The sequence below is a fragment of the Hyla sarda genome, chromosome 9, assembly GCF_029499605.1.
Source record: "Hyla sarda isolate aHylSar1 chromosome 9, aHylSar1.hap1, whole genome shotgun sequence".
Lineage (NCBI taxonomy): Eukaryota > Metazoa > Chordata > Amphibia > Anura > Hylidae > Hyla > Hyla sarda.
This window is the reverse complement of record NC_079197.1, coordinates 66,228,470-66,251,675: the sequence shown is the minus strand read 5'-3', so window position 1 is coordinate 66,251,675 and position 23,206 is coordinate 66,228,470. Positions and strand designations below refer to the sequence as shown.

Below are 23,206 nucleotides of genomic sequence, written 5' to 3'. Positions count from 1 at the left end.
CCTTGCACGGTTCCACTCCACGGATGGTCAGGATATTCTGGTGGGCCAAGAGCGCTAATATAGTGCCTTAAGGGGCACATATGTGTACCAGATTGTGCAGGAGATCAGTCTCTATGTTCCTCACATTCTCTCGTTGGATCCAGAAGTCTCTAAAGTTGTTTTAATGACAGTAATTCTTTAATTACAGAAGGGATGGCACTAGGTTGTACTTTTGGAAGGAGGAAGAGGAGGCACTCTGGTGGAGGCAGTGTGATTCTCTTAGCAATATTATGTCAGGGCAATGTTTGCTCCCGTCATTCTTGTGGATGTTAAGTTGATATTTACCACCTACCAGCGCATTACTGCAGACAAAGTAAATCACTTAATTGCAACAGTGTTCTCTAATGACAGTGGACTCTGTCAGCCAGTAAATATTCTGGCCACACAAAAAAAGCACTTAGCACTGTTTTAAGGTATTTCATACTGTGCCACACAAAAGGTTAATACAGTACATAAAATTAAAATGCTGCGGCTAAGGGAGGATATATGGAACTGCATTGGCAACTGGTTCAATTATAGAAATTCAGAGAGTGGGTATCAATGCAACTTTAGAATTTCAATATTTGCACATAACACTAAACTGAGTAAGGGGATCAAGAGAGGCATAAGTTTATGAGAAGAACATAGTTTTGCCTCTCTTCATATAACTAGTCAGACCATATATGGGTACTAGATTTATAGGTATAGAATTTTGATCCATGGATTAATTTTGATTGCAATATTAGATTCTGGAAGGAATTTTTTGCAATTGGCATCAGCCTCATAGAGAGTTTTTGCCTTTCTCTGGATCAACACAGTAGGGTTATAGGTTAAACTTGATGTTCTCTTGTCTATTCTCAGTTTTTTTGGGGTTTTTTTTTTTACACCTTATAAACTTTGTAACTATCTGAGGAATTTTCTGTAAAAGACACAGAGCAGTGGTTCCCAACCCTTTTTGTACATCCATTGAGAGCGCATTCCCAAAAATGTTACCCCCATATTAGAGATTATTTAATGAATATAGAATAATTCATATGCTTTTCTTTACTCCATATCCTATCCCCAGACCCCTGATTTCACAGATGACTTCTTCTCTTATTGAAGTTGTTTACTTTTCAGTCTTCACTATCTGCCCTAGACAGACATAAAGATTTCTCCCGTCCAAGACTTGTCTCCACAGAACCAGGCAAACAAACACTCCATTCTTCAGTACAATACCCACTTCTTTACAAATTCACATTGTTTATTGCCCCACACATTAATATTGCCTGCTTTGGGTTCCCATATAGTAGTTATGCCAGGTTTTTACCCCCATATGTAGTCTTAGGCCCCTAAAATGCCTCTTTATATAGTTGGTGCTACACCTATCCTCTGGTCTGGGGACCTATTGCTATGGCCCAATCATGTGTCTATATACACACAAACCTAATTAGGCAAATACCTTGGAGTGTCCGGTACATCCCCAATGGCAGCACAAGGACGGCGTGTGGTAGGCATTTCCGCCCCCAGTCATTGTTTCCAGTGCACACTGTGGGACGTTCTTGGTCCAATGCACATGTGCCCGCAAGTATGAGGCGCATCATATGCCTCATACGTATATATGCGCGCCGGGCGCCAACATCCGCCTCTAACTAATACACCAGCGCATGTGTAAAAGATTACAACGGTGCTTGCGCACAACATTACTTCAATGGAGCACGTAATCAAAATTGCTAAATAAGAGCTACTCAAATGATGTAAACACATCTCACAGTCCCGATCCTGTGCATCACATGATTTAGCTGGAACGCATCATATAGCTTAGCTATATCCATAAAATACATGACCTAATCTGTAATATACCTAATAGATATCTATTCAATACACCAGATCATTATCCCATTATTAGGATCACATCACATGTTATGGTTATTTGAAGCGCATCACATAGTCTAACTGGAGCGCATCAAATAGCTTTACTATATCTTAAGGTGCATCATGTAATTTATAACGTACCCAATAACCATTCAATATACTATATCATAATCTCATTAAGAACACGTCACATAATATCCAATAAAATAACAGCTGCGCTTCACATAGTATAATCTGTTGATTTCCATATGCCATAACATAATCTGTAATACACGTTAGTTAGTCCATATATCTATATGCAACCAAGTATAGTATAGCATGATATAGTATAGCATCGAATGATCTCCCAATATACCTGGAACATATTACATAATATAATTCTTTTACATATAGTGCTTCTCATAATGGATATAGAAATACTAATAGTCATAATGATTTCCCACCAGCTATCACATGTCCATATCTAAGGTCAATAATACTATACAGTACCACTAGTGATGTGTAACACATGTTTGACATCGCTCCATATACAAAAAATATATGTATATCGTATTGTTGGGTTAATAACTCATCTACAAATTATGAATTATTAACCCCTTAAGGACCGGGGTTTTTTCCGTTTTTGCATTTTCGTTTTTTGCTCCTTGCCTTTAAAAAATCATAACTCTTTAAATTTTGCACCTAAAAATCCATATGATTGCTTATTTTTTGCGCCACCAATTCTACTTTGTAATGAAGTCAGTCATTTTGCCCAAAAATCTACGGTGAAACGGAAAAAAAAATCGGCTATCCCGAACAACCCACTGAGTTAACCGGCAGTTTTTACTTTCACTTTTAGCCGCGTGGTCAGCTCTGAGCGCGCGGCTAAAGGGTTAATGGCGCTGCGTGCTATTAGCGGCGGGTCCCGGCTTCACTATGACGCTGGGCCCGCCGTGATATGATGCGGGGTTACTGTGTAACCCCGCGTTATATCACGGGAGCAGGACCAAGGACGTACCTGTAGGTCCTTAAGGGGTTAATTATGGTCAACAAAAATATTAAATATTATGACCATTATGAATTGCCAAAAATATACAAACAATGCAATTCACCATATCTGGGCCCGATATAATAAAATTACGCAGTTATTATAAAAATATGTATTTATTGGTTACAATTGAACAACATTAAAGAGTAATAAAAACAGACAATAATATTAATGAAATTATGTAAAGAATATCAATGACGTAATGTCAGAAATCAATGATATATTTGTATGTTATTCAGGGCTGCCATCATGCCCCCCCTTCACCATTCCTCCCCTCACTGTGGCACACACTGGATTTTATCTCTGTATCAGGCTTAAAAAGATAAAATATCACCACTCCATATTAGTTCTAAAGGGACTAAATAATACCACCATACTGTAAGTAAATAAAAGCCACTATACGCAGACCAGTATCACAAACACCACCACAATACAAGGGACATATAATTCCGCCACACCATGACCACTGACTAATACTGATATATTGTTACTGAATAAAAACCACTATACAAAAGATCAATAACCCCTATATAGAGGTAGATTTGAGCTGTACACAGGTGCTGCAGACCATATAAGTCATTATAGTTATACTCACAGGAGCATGTTCTCTGATCAGAGTCGTTCACTTTTATCTACATGTCCTGGCTCATCATGAAGATTTCTCCCGATCATAACTCGTCTTCACCGAATCTGCCAGACAAACATTTTAGGCTTCTCGCTACAGCAAACTCCTCACCTCTATACAAACCCCCATACTGCCCCATATAGTATTAGATCCCTCTATGCAGCTGTTTAATATTAGGTCCCAACATTGTCCCTATAGATTAGCAGGCCCAAACAATGCCCCCATAGGTTATTATGCCCCTCACATTAGCCCATAGTATATTATTCTCTTTACATTACCCCATAGTATATTATGCCCCTCACATTGCCCTCCATTGAATATTATCCCCCTCATATTTCCGCCATCGTATATTATCCCCTCTTAGCATGAAAAAAAATCACTCCCCTTTCCTTCGTCCTCCTGCAGCTGCTGTCGCTCCTCTTCTCTCTGCTTCCTTTGCAGACAGCCTCTTGATAAGCCGCTGCCACACAGGAAGCCGGGGCTGGAGTGAGAGGATGAAGCTGCTGGCTCCTTCCTGTCACTCCATATTGAATGCTGTGTGCGTCTTAATGGCCCACACAGTGCGGCCCGGCAGGAACAGTGATGAAAGAAGCGCTGTGTGAACTGCACTTTTTCTTTTGAAAGCAGCAATAGGGGGAGGGGGTGGGATGGACCAGCCTGGCAGGGGGAGAGATTTCTTTCAGGGGATGGAGCTGCACCCCTATATAGAGGGATGCAGCCTATGCCTGGCCCCAGGGGCAAACACAGACAGCCGCTGTGCAAAGAATGTGCCTGCCCCCCCCAAAAAAGTACTATGCCATAACATTGCGCTGAAACTCACATTAATCTGCATTAGGTGGGCACCAGTTCCCCCACATTAGGTAGCATAAATTCCCCACATTAGGTAGCGTAGCATAAATTCCCCAAATTAGGTAGTGTAGTATAAATTCCCCACAGTAGGTGTAGCGTAGCATATTTTCCCCACATAAGGTAGTGTAGCATAAATTCCCCACATTAGGTAGTGTAGCATAAATTCCCCACATTTGGTAGTGTAGCATAATATCCCCACCTTAGGTAGTGTAGCATAATATCCCCACATTAGGTAGTGTAGCATAAATTCCCCACATTAGGTAGCGTAGCCTAAATTCCCCACATTAGGTGTAGCGCAGCATAAATTCCCCACATTAGGAAGCACCCCCCAAAGTGCACACACTCGGCCTGCGCTACTTACATCACACACACACACACTCTCACTCACTCGGCCTGCGCTACTTACATCTGCCTGGGGGACTTGCTGGCGGAGGTGCACGCTATAAGTGACGTCATTGCACGCGCCGCGCAGGATGTCTACATCCCGGTGCAGCGCTTGCGTTGACGTCACTCACTGCGTGCACCTCCTCCATTAAGTCCCCCAGGTAGATATAAGTACCAGTTTAGTGACTGGGCAAATCTGGTCCCCAGGTAGGGCCAGCCCAGTGTGTGAGGGGGCCTGCTGCCTTTTCAAAGGATTCTGACTGATTGACTGACTATGTTGTCAGTCAATCAGTCAGCGAGCAGTGTACAGGGGCAGGCCACAGTCACTCACTGACGAGCTAAAAAAAAAAAAAAAGATCGGGTCGACCGGGTACCCCTCAAGCTCCGGGTGTATGGGTTGTACCCCCCTGATGGTGGCCCTGATGTTATTTAATATTAAGCTTAGTCACAGAAGTAGGTTAGTTCAGACATCATTTACAGTATATTATTTTGTATAGAGATCATTATTTCAAATGATATCAAATGGGCATTTTACATATATAAAATGGGAGTACACCCCGCCTAGTTCTAACCAGAACTATCTCTATTGCCTTTTTGCAGATGTACTTCAAGGATTCTAACTTGCTGTTTACTTCGGAGTTGAAATCTATGATAAGATTTAACTTGGGGGATCCTGTAAAAGATTATAGGCTGTATACAGAAGAAAGTAAGAATCTTGCATCTAGATCTGTCAAAAGGGTAAGTGTAGAATTCAGTTGTAACTATAATTTTTTATTTGTTAAATGGAAATGTATGTACCAAGAAAAGTATGTGTTCTCTAGTAATGTCCCTGGGTTAGTGTAATCCAAACAGGTGTGTAACCCTGTCAATAGTTAATAGTGTGAGTGATTATGTTTGTGTGTTCACGCATACAGTATGCTGCACATATTTGATGTTGATGCTTATTTGAGTTTATGCTACGTTTAATCATTTAGATTACATTGAAATCTGCAGCTTCAAATCCTGCGCATCAAATATGTGCAGGATGCTGTACGTGTGAATACACCATTGATACGCACTTTACTTAGAAAAAATATGTTGCTCCGTTCCTGAGAATATGAAAATTTTATTTTCTTAGCAATGGAGGTTGTCTACAGCTTTTTGAGAGATGCTTTTCCAGCTCAATAGCACCTTCCCCTTTATAAATATACATCCCAGCTTCACTCTAACAAGAGGTGTTGCCAGGGGTGGGAAGAGCAGACAGAAAAGTAAGCGGTGTGCTCTGCCAGTGGTGTGTATGTCTGTTACACATGCTCATCACGCAAGACTGAAGGACTACACAATTTGCCTATGTTATCTGTCATTGTGCTTGTGTGTGTTGTTTACCTGCATATTACTGTATGCATAGCTGCTAAGTTAAAACCATCAGAAGTTGAGCATTTAGTATATTACAAGGTCTAAAACTCAAATACAAAACATACAGAAAACACATATTCAATATTCTGCAGTTACCCTTGGAGGACTTGCGGCATGCAGGCACACGGTGCACTGGCACTTAGTGCACAGCGAAATATATGTATGCTGTGCGGTTCCGCAATCACCACGTTGCCTGACACTGTGTTCAGAACCAGCCGGCTACAGTTATCAGCAGCTGAGACCTCGTGGATAATGGTGGACATCAGTGATCCCGCTCTTGTCCGCCATTAACCCTTCAGATGGCGTGATCAATACTGATCACAGTATGTGAAGTAATGCGGTGGTGTTCAGACACACATACGACCATCTGCAATCCAATTTTGGGTGGTCCGATGTGTTAAGTTGGCCTGCGAAGCTCCACAGCTCCTGCCACACACTGTACCCCTGGCATATTTCTGCCACACAGTATGTCCCTGATATATTACTGCCACACTTTTTGCCCCTAAAAATGCCGCTGTGCCCCCAGAATACACGATGCCGCTGTGCCCCCAGAATACACGATGCCGCTGTGCCCCCAGAATACACAATGCCGCTGTGCCCCAGAATACACGATGCCGCTGTGCCCCCAGAATACACGATGCCGCTGTGCCCCCAGAATACACGTCGTCGCTGTGCCCCCAGAATACAAGTCGTCGCTGTGCCCCCAGAATACACGTCGCCGCTGTGCCCCCAGAATACACGTCGCCGCTGTGCCCCCAGAATACACGTCGCCGCTGTGCCCCCAGAATACACGTCGCCGCTGTGCCCCCAGAATACACGTCGCCGCTGTGCCCCCAGGGTACACGTCGCCGCTGTGCCCCCACGGTACACGTCGTCGCTGTGCCCCCACGGTACACGTCGTCCCTGTGCCCCCACGGTACACGTCGTCCCTGTGCCCCCACGGTACACGTCGTCCCTGTGCCCCCACGGTACACGTCGTCCCTGTGCCCCCACGGTACACGTCGTCCCTGTGCCCCCACGGTACACGTCGTCCCTGTGCCCCCACGGTACACGTCGTCCCTGTGCCCCCACGGTACACGTCGTCCCTGTGCCCCCAGAATACATAATAGGCATCAAGTGGATATAGATCCGGAAAACAGGACTTTAACAGGCGCTTCTCCTCAAAGGAGTGACAGCCTAAACCACACTTGCTGGATTCAGGGACAGTCAAATTTATTAGGTGCAACAAAGTTTTGAGTCCGAGCAGGACTCTTCGTCAGGCATAATGATTTCAGACATAGACAATGTTTATATAAGGCCCTGAGGTAATCACTACCGGGTCAAAGGGTCATGACATTACATAACAGTAAAAACAGCGGGGGCGCATGCGCGCGGCTCGCTAGGAAGGACGTGTTCCCTGTGAGGTCCACGCCACCTGCCGAGATTTAGCTATAATAAGCGCTGAATTTTCAGCTCCACAGCGGCATCGCGAGCGCTACGGATGGGCTGAATCTGTGGAGATGGAGAAGAACCGGGCAGGAGGTTCACATAAATCTCTTTCACAAACTATACCTTAGATATTTCGGTCCGGCCAGAAATCCAACATGGCGCCGACTCCTTCGCGCGCTTCCAGCCCTGCAGTCCCTGAGGAGGAAGACATAGCGGATGAGACGCCAGCTCCTGTACTTCCAGCGGATCCTAAGAACCCGGCTGAATTGTACCGATCCATTCACATGATGTTCAAGGCGGAACTATCTAAGGCTGTGGCTGACCTCTCCAAACAGGTGGGCGAACTGGGTAGCAGGGTCTCCAATATGGAGCTGAGGGCAGATGATTTGGCGGAAGCTATTGAGGCTGATAGAGGTCTCCTCTCCGACCATACTGACAAGTTAGACTTGCTGGAACTTAAAATCGAGGATCTTGAAAATAGATCCAGGCGGGCTAATGTTCGCATTCGAGGTCTACCGGAAACGGTTACTGACTTAAGCACTACTATTATGAACCTGTTTGCTGCGCTATTACCTCAAACAGACTATTTACATATGGATAGGATCCACAGAGCACTTGGCCGCCCCAAAAACCCTGATGTACCAAGGGATGTAGTTCTACGTATGCACTAAATTCACCGAAAAACACTAAAATTTTACTTTTAATATATAGTTCACTTAAAAAGGATCCAATTGTGATCCACGTATGCACTATCCTGAAATGCGGGACAAGATTCTGCAAGCTGCCCGCAATGTTTCTCCGCTACCTGACATGCCACCCTCGGTTCATTTGTATGCGGACCTAGCACCTTCGACTCTAGAAAGAAGGAGGCACATGAGACCCGTTACCTTGGCGCTTCAAAAGGCCCAAATCAAATACCATTGGGGATTCCCCTTTTCATTGCTCGCTTCTATGTTGTTCATACTCCCTCGGAAGCTATGGAGATCCTGCACCGTGAGGACATTCCATATGACGAACATGCTACTTTACCTGCCCGTTCTCAGACTCTTAAGAGGCTATGGCAGAGAGCTGAAGTACCCCACAAACGCCACCGGACCCAATCACACAAGCCTGGATGAACTTTGTTCTATTTGATATCTCTCCTCATCCCTCTACTATTGAGGTCTATGCCTAACCTTTGTTTATTTCAGGTTCTGCTGGTTTAGGTGGACTCTGGACTGTCCGGTCCCACGCAAGCTTTGTTTTGACTGACCACCTATATGCTGTGGATTAATGTATTATTTCTGGGTCGGTTCACTGATAACTTTGTTTATCTACAGTACTTAGGCAGTATGTAAGTGTCCATATTGCCTACTGTTCTGGCTAATTGTCTTTTTCTATTCTCTACCTCCTTTATAGTTCTCTTTCTTATAACTCAAACGTCCCCTATTGGTCCCCTCCCTTTAGTAACAACTTTCTTCTCTGTTCTCCATAATCTGAAGCTAATTTCTGGCATTCCTTCTATTCTCCATTGTCTAATTTACCTGGTACTAGCCTGTTGCATATCTCACTGTTTTCCGTATCTGTGGCGATGCCCCTCCCCAGGGGGTATCGGTGGGGGTGGACTATCTTGCTGCCCTGTATCCTGGGTTACTGGCGATGATGAGACTGCAGACTAATGTTGTCCAATTGCTGTAAATCATCTCCTGGTACTGTGATTGTCTGTCTGGTTCCCCCAGTTTATTTCCCTTGTTCTCGTCCCAGTTCACATGGAGCGCTTCACCTCATGTTTCTCCCTTCCCAGTCCTAGTCTGTCCAATCGACCATCTACTGTTGTCTGTCTTGGTCAATGCATGTACTTCCCAGCGTTCGCTCCCCCCTCCTCGCGTTCTCTCATAATGTGAGGGGATTCAATTCCCCTATAAAGAGGAGGAAGGAGTTTATAGATTACCTTAACCTCTTCAGGACATAGGGCGTATGGATACGCCCTGCATTCCGAGTCCTTAAGGACCGAGGGCGTATCCATACGCCCGTGGGAATTCCGGCCCCCACCGCTAGCCGGTTGGGGACCGGAGCCGGATGCCTGCTGAAATCGTTCAGCAGGCATCCCGGCATATCGCCCAGGGGGGTCATTATGCCCCCCCATGTCGGCGATGGCCGCAGATCGTTGGACAATTCAGTCCTGCAATCTGCGGCGATTCCGGGTCAATCGGGTCTCCAGTGACCCGGTGACCCGGAATTACTGGCTGATCGAACAGCCATAGCCTGCAGGGGTGAGGTGGCACTGGTGCCACCTCATGGTCGCCCTGATTCGTCGGCCGGCCAACCAATCAGGGTGCCTGTTGCGGATGTCACTCCCGCCACCCGCTCCGCCCCTCTTCCAGAGGACGTGAGCAGGTGCGGGATGTGGACCCCGATCCCCGGCGTCAATGTTGGGATCGGGGCCCCAGGAGCAGCGGCGGCGATGACGAGGGACTGACCTGTGTGCCGGCGGCAGCAGGAGGTGAGTGACAGCCTCCTGCTGTTGCTTAGCAACAGCACCCAGCATGCAAAAAGGGCATTCTGGGAGCTGTAGTTATGCAACAGCAGGAGGCAGACCACCACAGTTCCCAGCATTCCCTTATGGGCATGCTGGGACTTATGGTTCTGCAACAGCTGGAGGCACATTTTTTCTATGGAAAAGTGTACCTTCAGCTGTTGTATAACTACAACTCCCAGCTTGCACAAACAGCTAAAGTGCATGCTGGAAGTTGTAGTGGTGCATCTGCTGGTTGCAGAACTACAACTCCCAGCATGCCCGTTGGCTGTCGGTGACTGCTGAGAGTTGTAGTTTTGCAACAGCTTAAGGCACATTGGTTGTGAAACTCAGAGTTTTTTTTTTTTTTACCTAACTCAGTGTTTCACGACCGGTGTGCCTCCAGCTGTTGCAAACTCAAACTCTCAGCAGTCAATGTACACCATGCACCGTACATGCTGGGAGTTGTAGTTTTGCAACAGCTGGAGGCACACTGGTTGTAAAACACTGAGTTAGGTCACAAACTCAGTGATACATAACCAGTGTGCCTACAGCTGTTGCAAAACTAAAACTCTCAGCATGTACAGTCTGTCAGCGCATGCTGGGAGTTGTAGTTTTAATTTAGCCAAACAACAAAAACGGCAAAACAATACGTGCCGTATGTAGGTCCCGGGGGTACCAATATATAGCCAAAAACAAAGAGACCCACAATACTAATATTATTTCAAAAAGTATAACAATCTTTATTAGACAATAAAAAACAGTTTTAAAAAGTTAGAAAAAGGCAGAGGATGACCTTACGCAGGAGACAACAGGTGCCAGTGGACCTGGTATGGGTAATGTAGGTATTCAGTCAAGAGTATACATAATATAAGGCTGGCGTAGCTGCATGTTTATAATATCGTAACAATAGATATAATATCTAACATACATTGAGGTAACATAGGAAGCAGCAATGCAATACAACAGACATAAAATAGGAAATACCTAAAAAAGACTACCTGTCATATACCCAAAGGCCAGGAGCACCAAGCACCCCCCCCCCCAAATGTGAATGTACAGGGTACACTCACATGGGCGGAGGTTTACAGAAAGTATCTGGCTGCAAATACCCCTACACAGCCACCCTCCCCTCCCCAATAAAAATTAAAGCGTCTGGTACGCCACTGTTTCCAAAACGGAGCCTCCAGCTGTTGCAAAACAACAACTCCCAGTATTGTCAGACAGCCACTGACTGTCCAGGCATGCTGGGAGTTTTGCAACAGCTGGAGGCACCCTGTTTGGGAATCACCCCTATGCAAGTCCCTAATTTAGGCCTCAAATGCGCATGGCGCTCTCACTTTGGAGCCCTGTCGTATTTCAAGGCAACAGTTTAGGGTCTCATATGGGGTATTGCCGTACTCGGGAGAAATTGTGTTACAAATTTTGGGGGGTATTTTCTGCTTTTACCCTTTTTAAAAATGTTAAATTTTTGGGAAAACAAGCATTTTAGGTAAAAATTATTATATATTTTTTTACCGTATTTATTGGGGTATACCACGAACCGGCCTATAACACGCACCCTCATTTTACCAAGGATATTTGGGTAAAAAAAGTTTTTTACCCAAATATTCATGGTAAAATGAGGGTGCGCGTGTATACCCCGATACACCCCCAGGAAAGGCAGGGGAAGAGAAGCAGTCGCTGCTCGCTTCTCTCCCCCTGCCTTTCCTGGGGTCTAGAGCCCTGCTGCTGGCCCTTCTCTCCCCCTGGCTATCGGCGCCGCTGCCCGTTCTGTCCCCCTGACTATCGGTGATGGTGCCCCATTGCCGGCGCCGATAGCCAGGGGGAGAGAAGGGGCAGCGGCACCCATTGCCGGCGCCGCTGTCCCGTTGCCTCCCCCATCCCCGGTGGCATAATTACCTGTTGCCGGGGTCGAGTCCGCGCTTCTGCAGGCCTCCGGTGTGCGTCCCCTGCATCGCTGCTATGCACGGCGTGGCGCACTGACGTCATGCGCCGTGCAGCGATAGCCAGGGGGAGAGAAGGTCCAGCAGCAGGGCTCTAGACCCCAGGAAAGGCAGGGGGAGAGAAGCGGGCAGCGACGGCCTCTCTCCCCCTGCCTTTCCTGGGGGTGTATCGGCGTATAACACGCACTTAGACTTTAGGCTAAAAATTTTTATACGTGTTATACGCTGATAAATACGGTACATTTTTTTTTTTTTTTTACATATGCAAAAGTCGTGAAACACCTGTGGGGTATAAAGGTTCACTTAACCCCTTGTTACGTTCCCCGAGGGGTCTAGTTTCCAAAATGGTATGCCATGTGGGTTTTTTTTTTTTGCTGTCCTGGCACCATAGGGCTTCCTAAATGCGGCATGCCCCCAGAGCAAAATTTGCTTTCAAAAAGCCAAATGTGACTCCTTCTCTTCTGAGACCTGTAGTGCGCCAGCAGAGCACTTTTCACCCCCATATGGCATGTTTTCTGAATCGGGAGAAATTGGACTTCAAATTTTTAGGGGTATTTTCTGCTATTACGCTTTTTAAAAATGTCAAATTTTTGGGAAAACAAGCATTTTAGGTAAAAATTATTATTTTTTTAAATTAGCAAAAGTCGTCAAACACCTGTGGGGTATAAAGGCTCACTTTATCCCAGGTTACATTCCCCGAGGGGTCTAGTTTCCAAAATGGTATGCCATGTGTTTTTTTTTTTTTTGCTGTTCTGGCACCATAAGGGCTTCCTAAATGCAACATGCCCCCCAAAAACCATTTCAGAGAAACGTACTCTCCAAAATCCCCTTGTCGCTCCTTCCATTCTGAGCCCTCTACTGTGCCCGCCGAACACTTTACATAGACATTTGACGTATGTCCTTACTCGAGAGAAATTGGGCTACAAATAAAAGTAAAAATTTTCTCCTTTTACCCCTTGTAAATATTCAAAAATTGGGTCTACAAGAACATGTGAGTGTAAAAAATTAAGATTGTGAATTTTCTCCTTCACTTTGCTGCTATTCCTGTGAAACACCTAATGGGTTAAAACGCTGACTGAATGTCATTTTGAATACTTTCGGGGGTGTAGTTTTTATAATGGGGTCATTTGTGGGATATTTCTAAGATGAAGACCCTTCAAATCCACTTCAAACCTGAACTGGTCCCTGAAAAATATCGAGTTTGAAAATTTTGTGAAAAATCAGAAAATTGCTGCTGAACTTTGAAGCCCTCTGGTGTCTTCCAAAAGTAAAAACTCATCAATTTTATGATGCAGACATAAAGTAGACATATTGTATATGTGAACCAAAAAAAAAATAATTATTCGTAATATCCATTTTCCTTACAAGCAGAAAGCTTCAAAGTTAGAAAAATGCAAAATGTTCAAATTTTTCATCAAATTTACAGATTTTTCACCAAGAAATGATGCAAGTATCGACAAAAATTTACCACTATGTTAAAGTAGAATATGTCACGAAAAAACAATCTCGAAATCAGAATGATAACTAAAAGCATCCCAGAGTTATTAATGTTTAAAGTGACAGTGGTCAGATGTGCAAAAAACGCTCCGGTCCTTAAGGCCAAAGTGGGCTTGGTCCTGAAGGGGTTAATCTTGATCCTGATGTCATTAACCTCCAGGAATCTCACTTCACCCCAACAGCTTTCCCGAAACTCTTGCATAATAACTACTCCCGGGTTTATACTGCTTCATATCAGACAAAGACTAGGGGTGTGGTGGTTATGCTAAAGAATTCCTTCTCATTCACCCGTACGAATACAATTAGTGTCTTGTAAATTCGTATGCCCCCAATGATGATCTCCTTGCATTTTTTGTCACACTGGCGACCATGCTGCAGTCTCTCACGTATAACTATTTAATATGGAGTGGGGACTTCTAAATGGTCTTCAATGGGGTACTGGACAGGTCCAATACCTCCTCTCTGCGCCGTACAGGAGCTCAGCAGCGGTTGCTGACTCAAACCTTTGCTGACCTTGAATTGGTCGATACCTGGAGGGAGCATAACTTGCAACAAAGAGGGTACACCTATTATTCCCCTTCCCATGGACTATATACGCGCATTAACTGGATTTTGACCAACTCTTCCACTCTTGCACACCTACTGTATGCACGTCATGTACATTGTGTCTGGTCAGACCATGATTTGGTCTTATCTGATTTCAGCATTGGTACTCGTTGTTCTACACCCTTCTCTTGGAGACTAAACAAGTCTTTACTCTGTAGACCTCATGTTCGCACCCAACTTGAATCCGACCTTTTAAACTCTTCTTCTTCTACTGATGCTGGATGGGTCTCGATGGCACATAAGGCCTATATTAGGGGTAAGATCATTTCTCTTGCCTCCCGTTTGAAGCGTGATAGATTGAAAGCTCAGACTATGCTTGAAAACAAAATGGCTCAATTAGCAACTGCACACCAGGTTAATCCCTCTCTATATTTATTGCAGGCATTACGTACCACTAAACTACAATTAGATGCAGTCCTTTCAGAACGTATAGAGAAGGCTTTACGCTGGACGCAGGCTACTTATTATAAATGGGCCAATAAGCCTGACCGCCTTTTGGCCTCTATGCTGCGAAATAGACAGAGGATCAATAAGGTACATAGGATACAGCTGAGACCTGGGGTGCATTCCTCGGACCCATCCCGCATCTACTGTTTTTCATTCTTTCTACTCATCTCTATATGGGACATGTCCTGATTCCTCCTCTACTTCTGCTGTCTCCTCGTTTTTATCTTCTGCTTCTCTTCCAACACTTACTTCTTCTACTAGGGACTCTCTTAACTCTCCTATCACAGCTGAGGAGGTGGATGCAGCGATCTCCAACTTGAAATTGGGAAAGACACCAGGCCCTGATGGCCTCTCTGCTCTGTATTACAAAAAATTTGCTCCCCTATTGTTTCCGCATATTGTGACTTACTGTAACAAATTGTTCTCCGGTTCCCCTATGCCCCCGGAATTCCTACAAGCATCTATAGTGGTTATTCCCAAGCCTAATAAAGACCCTCTAGTTCCCTCTAATTATAGGCCCATTTCGCTTATTTATTTTGATGCTAAATTGTTAACCTCCATATTAGCTCGGCGCCTAAATAGCCTATTGCCTAGCCTCATACACAATGATCAGGTAGGCTTCATCCCGGGCAGACAGGACCCCGACAACATACGGAAAGTACTGTCTATAATTCAATGGGCCTCAGTTACTAAAACTCCTTTTAGCCTTACTAGGCCTTGATATAGAGAAGGCTTTCAACACCGTTTCTTGGCCGTACCTGTTCGGGGTTCTGTCTGCAATGGGCTTTTCTGGTCCCTTTGTGAAAGCCATTCATACCCTATATGCCAACCCTGTAGCATACCTTAAACTCCCGTCTCCTACCCCTTCCCCAATACCTATTTTGCGGGGTACTCGCCAGGGGTGTCCCCTTTCTCCAGCTCTTTTTGCTCTGGTTATGGAGCCCCTGGCGAGTCTTATCCATTCTCACCCGGACATTACTGGAGCCTCTATTGGCTCGTCACAATATAAGACTACTTTATTCGCAGATGATTTGTTACTCACACTGCCCAACCCTCTAGTTTCCCTTCCGAATTTATTTCCACTACTTGACCACTTTTCTAAAGTTTCGGGCCTGGTGATAAACAGATCCAAGTCGGAGATCCTTTTCTGTAATACACCTCCTCAGGTACGTGATTTCATATCTAATAGTTTCCACCTTGCTCCCTCCTCCTCTTTCCTCCCATATCTAGGTATCTCTCTCCCATCTACCCTTACAAATCTCTATAAACTTAACTACATTCCTCTCTATAAGTCTATCAGGGAGGACCTGGTCAGGTGGAATCTCCCACATATCTCGTGGCTTGGGCGTATCCATTCTGTAAAGATGGTGGTACTCCCCAAACTTCTCTATCTTTTCAGATCTTTGCCTATCCCTATACGAATGGCAGACCTCAGGAAACTTCAACGAGATGTATTTGAGTTCATCTGGCGAGGTCTTAAACCTAGGATTCCTTGTACTATTATGTTCTATCATAAGAGACTAGGTGGCCTGTCTGTACCCAACTTTGTACATTATTATACCTCTGCACGCCTAGCTCAGCTTCTTTTATGTAATGCTCCCTCCTCTTTCCCTCGTTGGGTGGCCTTAGAGAATGACTTGCTCTCACCTTACACGCTGCAGTCTCTCATGTGGTCTACTTCTTCAGTCTCTTCTTCTTGTGTGCCTTCCTCGGCTATTCTCTAACTTTATTCTCTTCTTCTTTGGCGGTCTGTCCGTTTCAAGCTTAAACTTCAATCCCCTGTCTCTCCTGTCACTCCTCTACTTGGTAATCCACTCTTTCCTCCTGTTCTACAGAGGTCGGATTTTTCTTGGTGGTTGTTTCAGAAATTCTATTTGCTTCACCATTTCCTTATACGTAAACAATTGATTACCCAGTCTTTGTTCATAGATAGATATAGCCCTCCCCCGGAGGAGTTGTTTAGGGTCTCACAGGTTTTTTCATTCTGGCACTCCCTGACCAATGCCTCTGGGGTAGTGGAAAATTCCTTTTTTGAGTCCGCCGCCCTATACTCTTCATTGCGTACTGGAACCCTCTCCCTTATATACTCAGCCCTTAACTACCCTCCTAAAGATAATAATCTACTGTTCATGTCCCAATGGGAAGAGAATCACTGAAGGCAATATACATTAACCGTGTCAGCCAAATAGAAATCACTGAATAGACACTAAAATATAACTTTTAATTAATTCTACACTAAAAGCCGAATCAGAAAATCAACACAACAAATGAAACCAAGAAATCTAAAAATGTGATAGTCCAATGATCAATGTGGATCACACCGATCCAGGAACTGGTACTTCCCAAATAAATCAAATGTAAGCACGATATACGTGGCAGCAACTGCAGCTTGTCAGATATGAAGAAAATAATTGTTGCTCCACCAATCTGGAGACTTGCCATAGCTTGAGGTCTAAAATTGGTACTAAAGGGTAGAATGGGGGATAGGGTAGGTGGATGGGGAGGGACTGGCCTAGGGAACAAGCTGGCCTTATGGATAGACGGCCACTACCTACTGACCCTAATGATAGTGTCCCTAGTGCTACCCCTATAGCTAGGCGGGGTGGGCGTCCTTATAAGAATGGTCCCGCACTGGAACCTACCCCTGTGATGGCCTGTTGAAGCCCTATCTAAGTCACAGTGGGGAGGCTCTCTGTCTCACATAGACAAGACTGTCTAAGTTGGATGGGAGAAGGAAAGGTGGACCTATGGTCAAACAAAAATAGCCCAGTAGAATACACACTATGGTGTTTACTTTCCCTTTATGTAGCAATTGATTGTACAGTAGGAGATCAATGTAACAGTACTAGAGCATGATATATAATCAACAAAAGAACCCACCATCCGTTGTATAGATGGTTAACTGTACAGGTAGATGAGACTCAAATTGCATAAATTATCTTGTGCAGATTAAAGGAGTACTCTGGTGAAAACCTTTTTTCTTTTAAATAGATATGTGTAGCTCAACCACAATAAATGAGCGAGGTTAACTAAAAGCTCTCCCCCACAGAGAGATGTGGAAAAGTGGCAATAATAGGGTATTCGTCCTCAGCTCAATATCAAAAAGATTAAATGGTGGATGTCTGGTAACAATAAAAGAGAAAAAAGGATATGATAAAAATGTTATTTATTATAAGACATTAAATAATGCGTTCCCACAGGGCCCTACGGTAGCCCACAAATGGTTAAAAGATACAATAAAATATAAAAAAGCAGTTGAATATTACACTACATAGCGAACATGAATGGTACTGATAATACTCTCAATTTCAATGTATCTAATATGGCTGCCAGCCATATAATGATACACTAGATGTGACTGTTGCATATAGTGCTACACTTATCAGAGTGATAGTGTATCTGGTATACACAATGGTAAAATAGGAACTTTCCTCCTGGAAAGAAAATGGCTTTGTGTCAAAGAAACCTTCTATGCAATAGATATACAAAATAGCCTGTAAATGGTGTAAATGGCAGTCCTGTAGATGGTAAAGTTGTATCCTGTAAAATAAATCCTAGGATTGTCCTGAGAAAATGTCCTGTAATATAATCATATGCTGTAACAGGTATGCAGATCAGTTTGTATAATGAATATTGAAGCTAGATTGCTGTTACCGGTTTTTCCACTCCACATTCAAGTTGTCTGCAAAAGAAGTATAATGGCTGGCACAGTTGTGCCACTCACCGCAGCGCTGGTAGGCAGATGGACGATGGTCAGATGCGCTCTAGCCGGGGCGGCATGATGGACGCAAGATGTGCAGCCGCTCTCACTGGCGAGCTGTCCCTTGGCATCTGATGTCACAGGTCAGCTGATGGCAGGTCAGCTGACCTTGTGCGGGAGGCTGGTAAGCACTGGATAACGTTGGATGTAAATGATACGTGCAGATAGAAGTATTATTCCAATGGTGGAGGGTTCTATACCGGTTTGGCAGATGGATTTCAATGCAGAACCATATAGTAGGTGGATAATAGATGGTGAATGGATAAAGTCTCTCCAGAGAGGAACTCTCCGATAAATGCTTGTATAGCCGCAGCTGTAGTGTGAACTGGATAAACTTGCAAGGCTCAATCAGTCACCAAACTCGTTTCGGGGTTCAAAGCATATTAGTAGTACCCCTTCTTCAGTGGTGTATGACCATATGCGGTCCCTGCTCGTTTTTATAAGCCTCCAAACAATTGGGATTACACCTAAGACCAGGTAAGCAATAGTGGCATGAACTCTGACTATAGAGTAAGTGAAAAAATCAGACATGGATGATAAATCTAGGTAAGAAAATATACCAGCACGGGTTCCTATAGTATATCAATGAATACTTCAAAAATAATAATCTATATGAATCCATTACAAATAAAAAGGATATAAAATAAGTATGAATATATCGGATTAATAATAATTTAATAAAATACATGTGAAAAATGAAGAGAATAAATAAAAGAAAAGGAAGAATTGTATATATCAATGAACAAAAAAACTCTCAAATATAGAGAATAATTGAGAGAATAAAATGAATGCGAAAGTGAATGTGGGCAGATGAAAATGAAATAAAAAATAGGTATGAAAAATAAAAATATTAATAGAAATGGAAATGTAGATATGTAGATATAGATGTGAATATAATGATAATAAAAATGAAAATACATATAATAATAATAATAATAATAATGATAAAAATAAAAAAATTAAAATAAAATAAAAAATAAGAATAAAAAATGAATACAATAAAAATAAAATTAAAATGTAAATAATAATTAGATAGAATAGTAATAAAATAAATGAGAACAATACTAATATTGGTCGTGGTCGTCCTGATTACAATCAAGAATGTGTTAGTTACAGGATGCAAAGACATATAAAAAACTAGTGAGTGACCCCACTGCCATATACAGTAAACAATTATACAATCTATGTCACACTGCTTTGGAAAATGAAATTATTACCGTGGATGAGTCCAAATTCATACTGGGTACCCCTGAGCGTTTACCCATTTTCTATTGTTTACCTAAAACTCACAAAAAAAAAAAACTTTTTAACCCTCCTGGCTGTCCGATTGTTTCTGGCTTAGGTTCTTTAACATCAAATCTTTCTCAATTTGTTGACCGTTTTTTGCAACCTTTTGTTCAGAAGACTGACAATTATTGAAAGGACACTACACAGATTATCAAATTACTTGAACACTTCACTTGGTCACCTGATTATATCCTAGCAACATTAGATGTTAGCTCTTTATATACTATTATAGATCACAAACAAGGGATAGAGTCAGTCAAAAAATTTTTGGAGAAAGGAGATATTCCATTAGAACAAATACAATATATTACATCCGCGATAGACTTCATACTCACTCACAATTATTTTTATTTTGATGGCACTGCATCAAACAGGTACCTGCAGCAAACAGGTACTGCCATGGGCACTAGGTTCGTGCCGAGTTACGCCATTTTCTTTATGGCGGCGTGGGAGGACTCTACCATCACCCCCATACTCGGCGCGAGCCTGGTGCTATGGCAACGTTATATAGATGACATAATTTTAATTTGGAAGGGTACCCAGTGTGAGTTGGACGATTTCATCCTCGGTATTAACAACAATGACCGTAATTTGAAATTTACCTCTACCTACAGTAAGACTAATATAGAATTCTTGGATATAGAAATTTTCTCAGTGAACACAAAACTCCATTGCAAAACATATACAAAACCCATGGCTAAAAACAGCTACATCAAATTTAACAGTTGCCATCTACCCAGATGGCTAATTAATGTTCCAAAAGGACAGTATAGACATCTAAAACGTAACTGTACATCAGATGCTGATTTTCAGGAGGAAGCCAAATCTTTGACTTCACAATTTTTAGAGAAAGAATATCCTCAACATGTATTAGATAGGTCATTAGATGAGGTCAACAAACTAGATAGGGCATCCTTTTTTACTGTAGATGATAATCCAGAAATGAAAGAACAATCTACTAGGATTATTTTACCGTTCAATAGGGATTACAAAAGAATAGAACACATCATATACAAACATTGGCATTTGGCCCAACAGGACAAATTGATAGGGAATCTGATGTCACCTAGGAACGTTCCTATTTTACCATTGTGTATACCAGATACACTATCACTCTGATAAGTGTAGCACTATATGCAACAGTCACATCCAGTGTATCATTATATGGCTGGCAGCCATATTAGATACATTGAAATTGAGAGTATTATCAGTACCATTCATGTTCACTCTGTAGTGTAATATTCAACTGCTTTTTTATATTTTATTGTATCTTTGAACCATTTGTGCGCTACCGTAGGGCCCTGTGGGAACGCATTATTTAATATCTTATAATAAATAACATATTTAAAACCCGCATGGTATAAGGCCCCATGGGGGCCTTATATCATTACAGGAGCGAGCTGTAAAGTTTGACAGTTTTCCTGTTTTGTGCGCTGTAGAGACACGGGCGTTCTGATTAACAGAGCTCCGATGTCTGCATTGCACTGCGCTGATATCCACACACATCAGCCTGACAGTTACTCACAAGCCTCATTCTGGGTTTCATTCATAAACCACTACTATATTGACAAGCCACACATATTGCATACACTGTTACTGTACTGTATTCTATTGTATTATAGATAGATGCCTATCTTTTAGGCATTTTTATCACAGTTTTTGTGTGATTATTTTAAGTTTGCCTAGCCCTGCTGATTTTTTACTGTTATGTAATGTCATGACCCTTTGACCCGGTAGTGATTACCTCAGGGCCTTATATAAACAAAGTCTATGTCTGAAATCATTATGCCTGAGGAAGAGTCCTGCTCGGACTCGAAACTTTGTTGCACCTAATAAATTTGACTGTCCCTGAATCCAGCAAGTGTGGTTTGGGCTGTCATTCCTTTGAGGAGAAGCGCCTGTTAAAGTCCTGTTTTCCGGATCTATATCTACTTGATGCCTATCCAACACTGAAGTGACCCAGAGCCACTTGAGAAGGACGCTACGGCTACCTGACCTCTGTCTTCATTGCGATTCTACATGCAATCCACGGCGTTGTGCCTGTAGCACAACAACCTCTGGTAAGCTTACTACATATTGTTTGGGGGGCACCCGCTTATCTGAGACCTCTACACTAGGAGCACACGTTTGTTTTATTTTTCTACTTCCAGAATACATAATGTCACTGTGCCCCCAGAATACATGTCGTCACTGTGCCCCCAGAATACATGTCGTCACTGTGACCCCAGAATACATGTCGTCACTGTGCCCCCAGAATACATGATGCCGCTGTGCAACTGTGACTTCAGCTTCTGCAAACTACAACTCCCATCATGCACATACAGTCATGATGGGAGTTGTAGTTCTGTAACAACTGGAGAGTCACAGGTGGGGGAATGACTGTGTGGAGGATGGGGGGGCATCCGTCCTCCACACTGCTACAGCCCCCCATCCTCCACACTGCTACAGCCCCCCATCCTCCACACGGCTACAGCCCCCCCATCCTCCACACTCCTACAGACCCCGATCCTCCACACTCCTACAGCCTCCCCATCCTCCACACAGTCATTCCCCCACCTGTGACTCTGCAGTTGTTATTGAACTACAACTCCCATCATGCCTGTCTGTGCATGATGGGAGTTGTAGTTTGCACAATTTTTAAAACAAAACAAATGCGTCTCAGGCCGCTCTCAACAACTCCCCCTCTTGAGTAATGCCCCCCCCTTTGTCTGGTCTCCCGGCCTGAAGTTAATTGAGCAGAGATGCTGTCTCTTTAAAACGTCTGCGCGTATGCACGCCCGACATCACGGACGTGTCCCTGCCACAAGCAGCAGAAGGAGATACCGCCGCCGCCGAGAGCTGCAGTTCCTACAAGGTGCAGACGCTATGGAGGTGGGGAAGGGCTGGTTTTGGCCGGGGATGAAATGTGTAGTTTAGGATGGCAGACCCATTTCATTGTGCACCACTGCAGACAAGGTTCGAAATGTGCAGCACAAAAAAATCTCTCTGATCCAAAGTACAATGACTAGATCAAGCTAAGTAATGCACCTATACCTCGGGTGTAAAAAGGAGGAAAAGTAGTACAATAAAGTAATTTTATTCTAAATTGTATTAGTAGTATATTCATTAGTTACAAAGAAAACAATAGCAGTAAAACAGCACCAAAGAAAATGTATTAATATAAAGGATTATAATTGTTTGAAAGTACACAAAATAGATAATGGTGCTGTGAATGCTTCTATATTAGATGTGTTTTGGATCCTCTATATAATCTTTCCTCAATAATACCAGCAATTCAAAATGTATTGTTTGAGTATCCCTATAATGCCTCTATATATGTGATTGTGTCACTACTTGCAATTAGCATTGGAAACTTGAGAAAACAAAGGAAATTGATTATTAATCAGAAACTGTATTAAAAATATTTCAGATTTGTGTGTGCTACCAAAGACTAAAAAATGTAATTGAAACATATTGGAGTTTAAAAATAGCTATACTAAATACAATTTAATAGTTTTAAATAATATTGTTTATTTATATTTTATTTTTAATTCAAATGGTTAGGAAAATATCCGCCAGTGAAATATACAGTATCATAATGTCCAGCATA

General features: G+C 43.1%; 1 protein-coding gene across 4 annotated transcripts in view; it reads left to right on the top strand.

Moving 5' to 3' along the window:
• The window catches only part of CENPI (centromere protein I), a 466,748-nt gene that overhangs the window by 135,226 nt on the left and 308,316 nt on the right, over positions 1–23,206 (top strand). For all 4 annotated transcript variants that reach the window (XM_056540598.1, XM_056540599.1, XM_056540596.1 and 1 more), the window contains one exon: positions 5,358–5,495. In XM_056540598.1, coding sequence (XP_056396573.1) covers positions 5,358–5,495 — 138 coding nt within the window. The remainder of the gene's footprint in view (positions 1–5,357; positions 5,496–23,206) is intronic.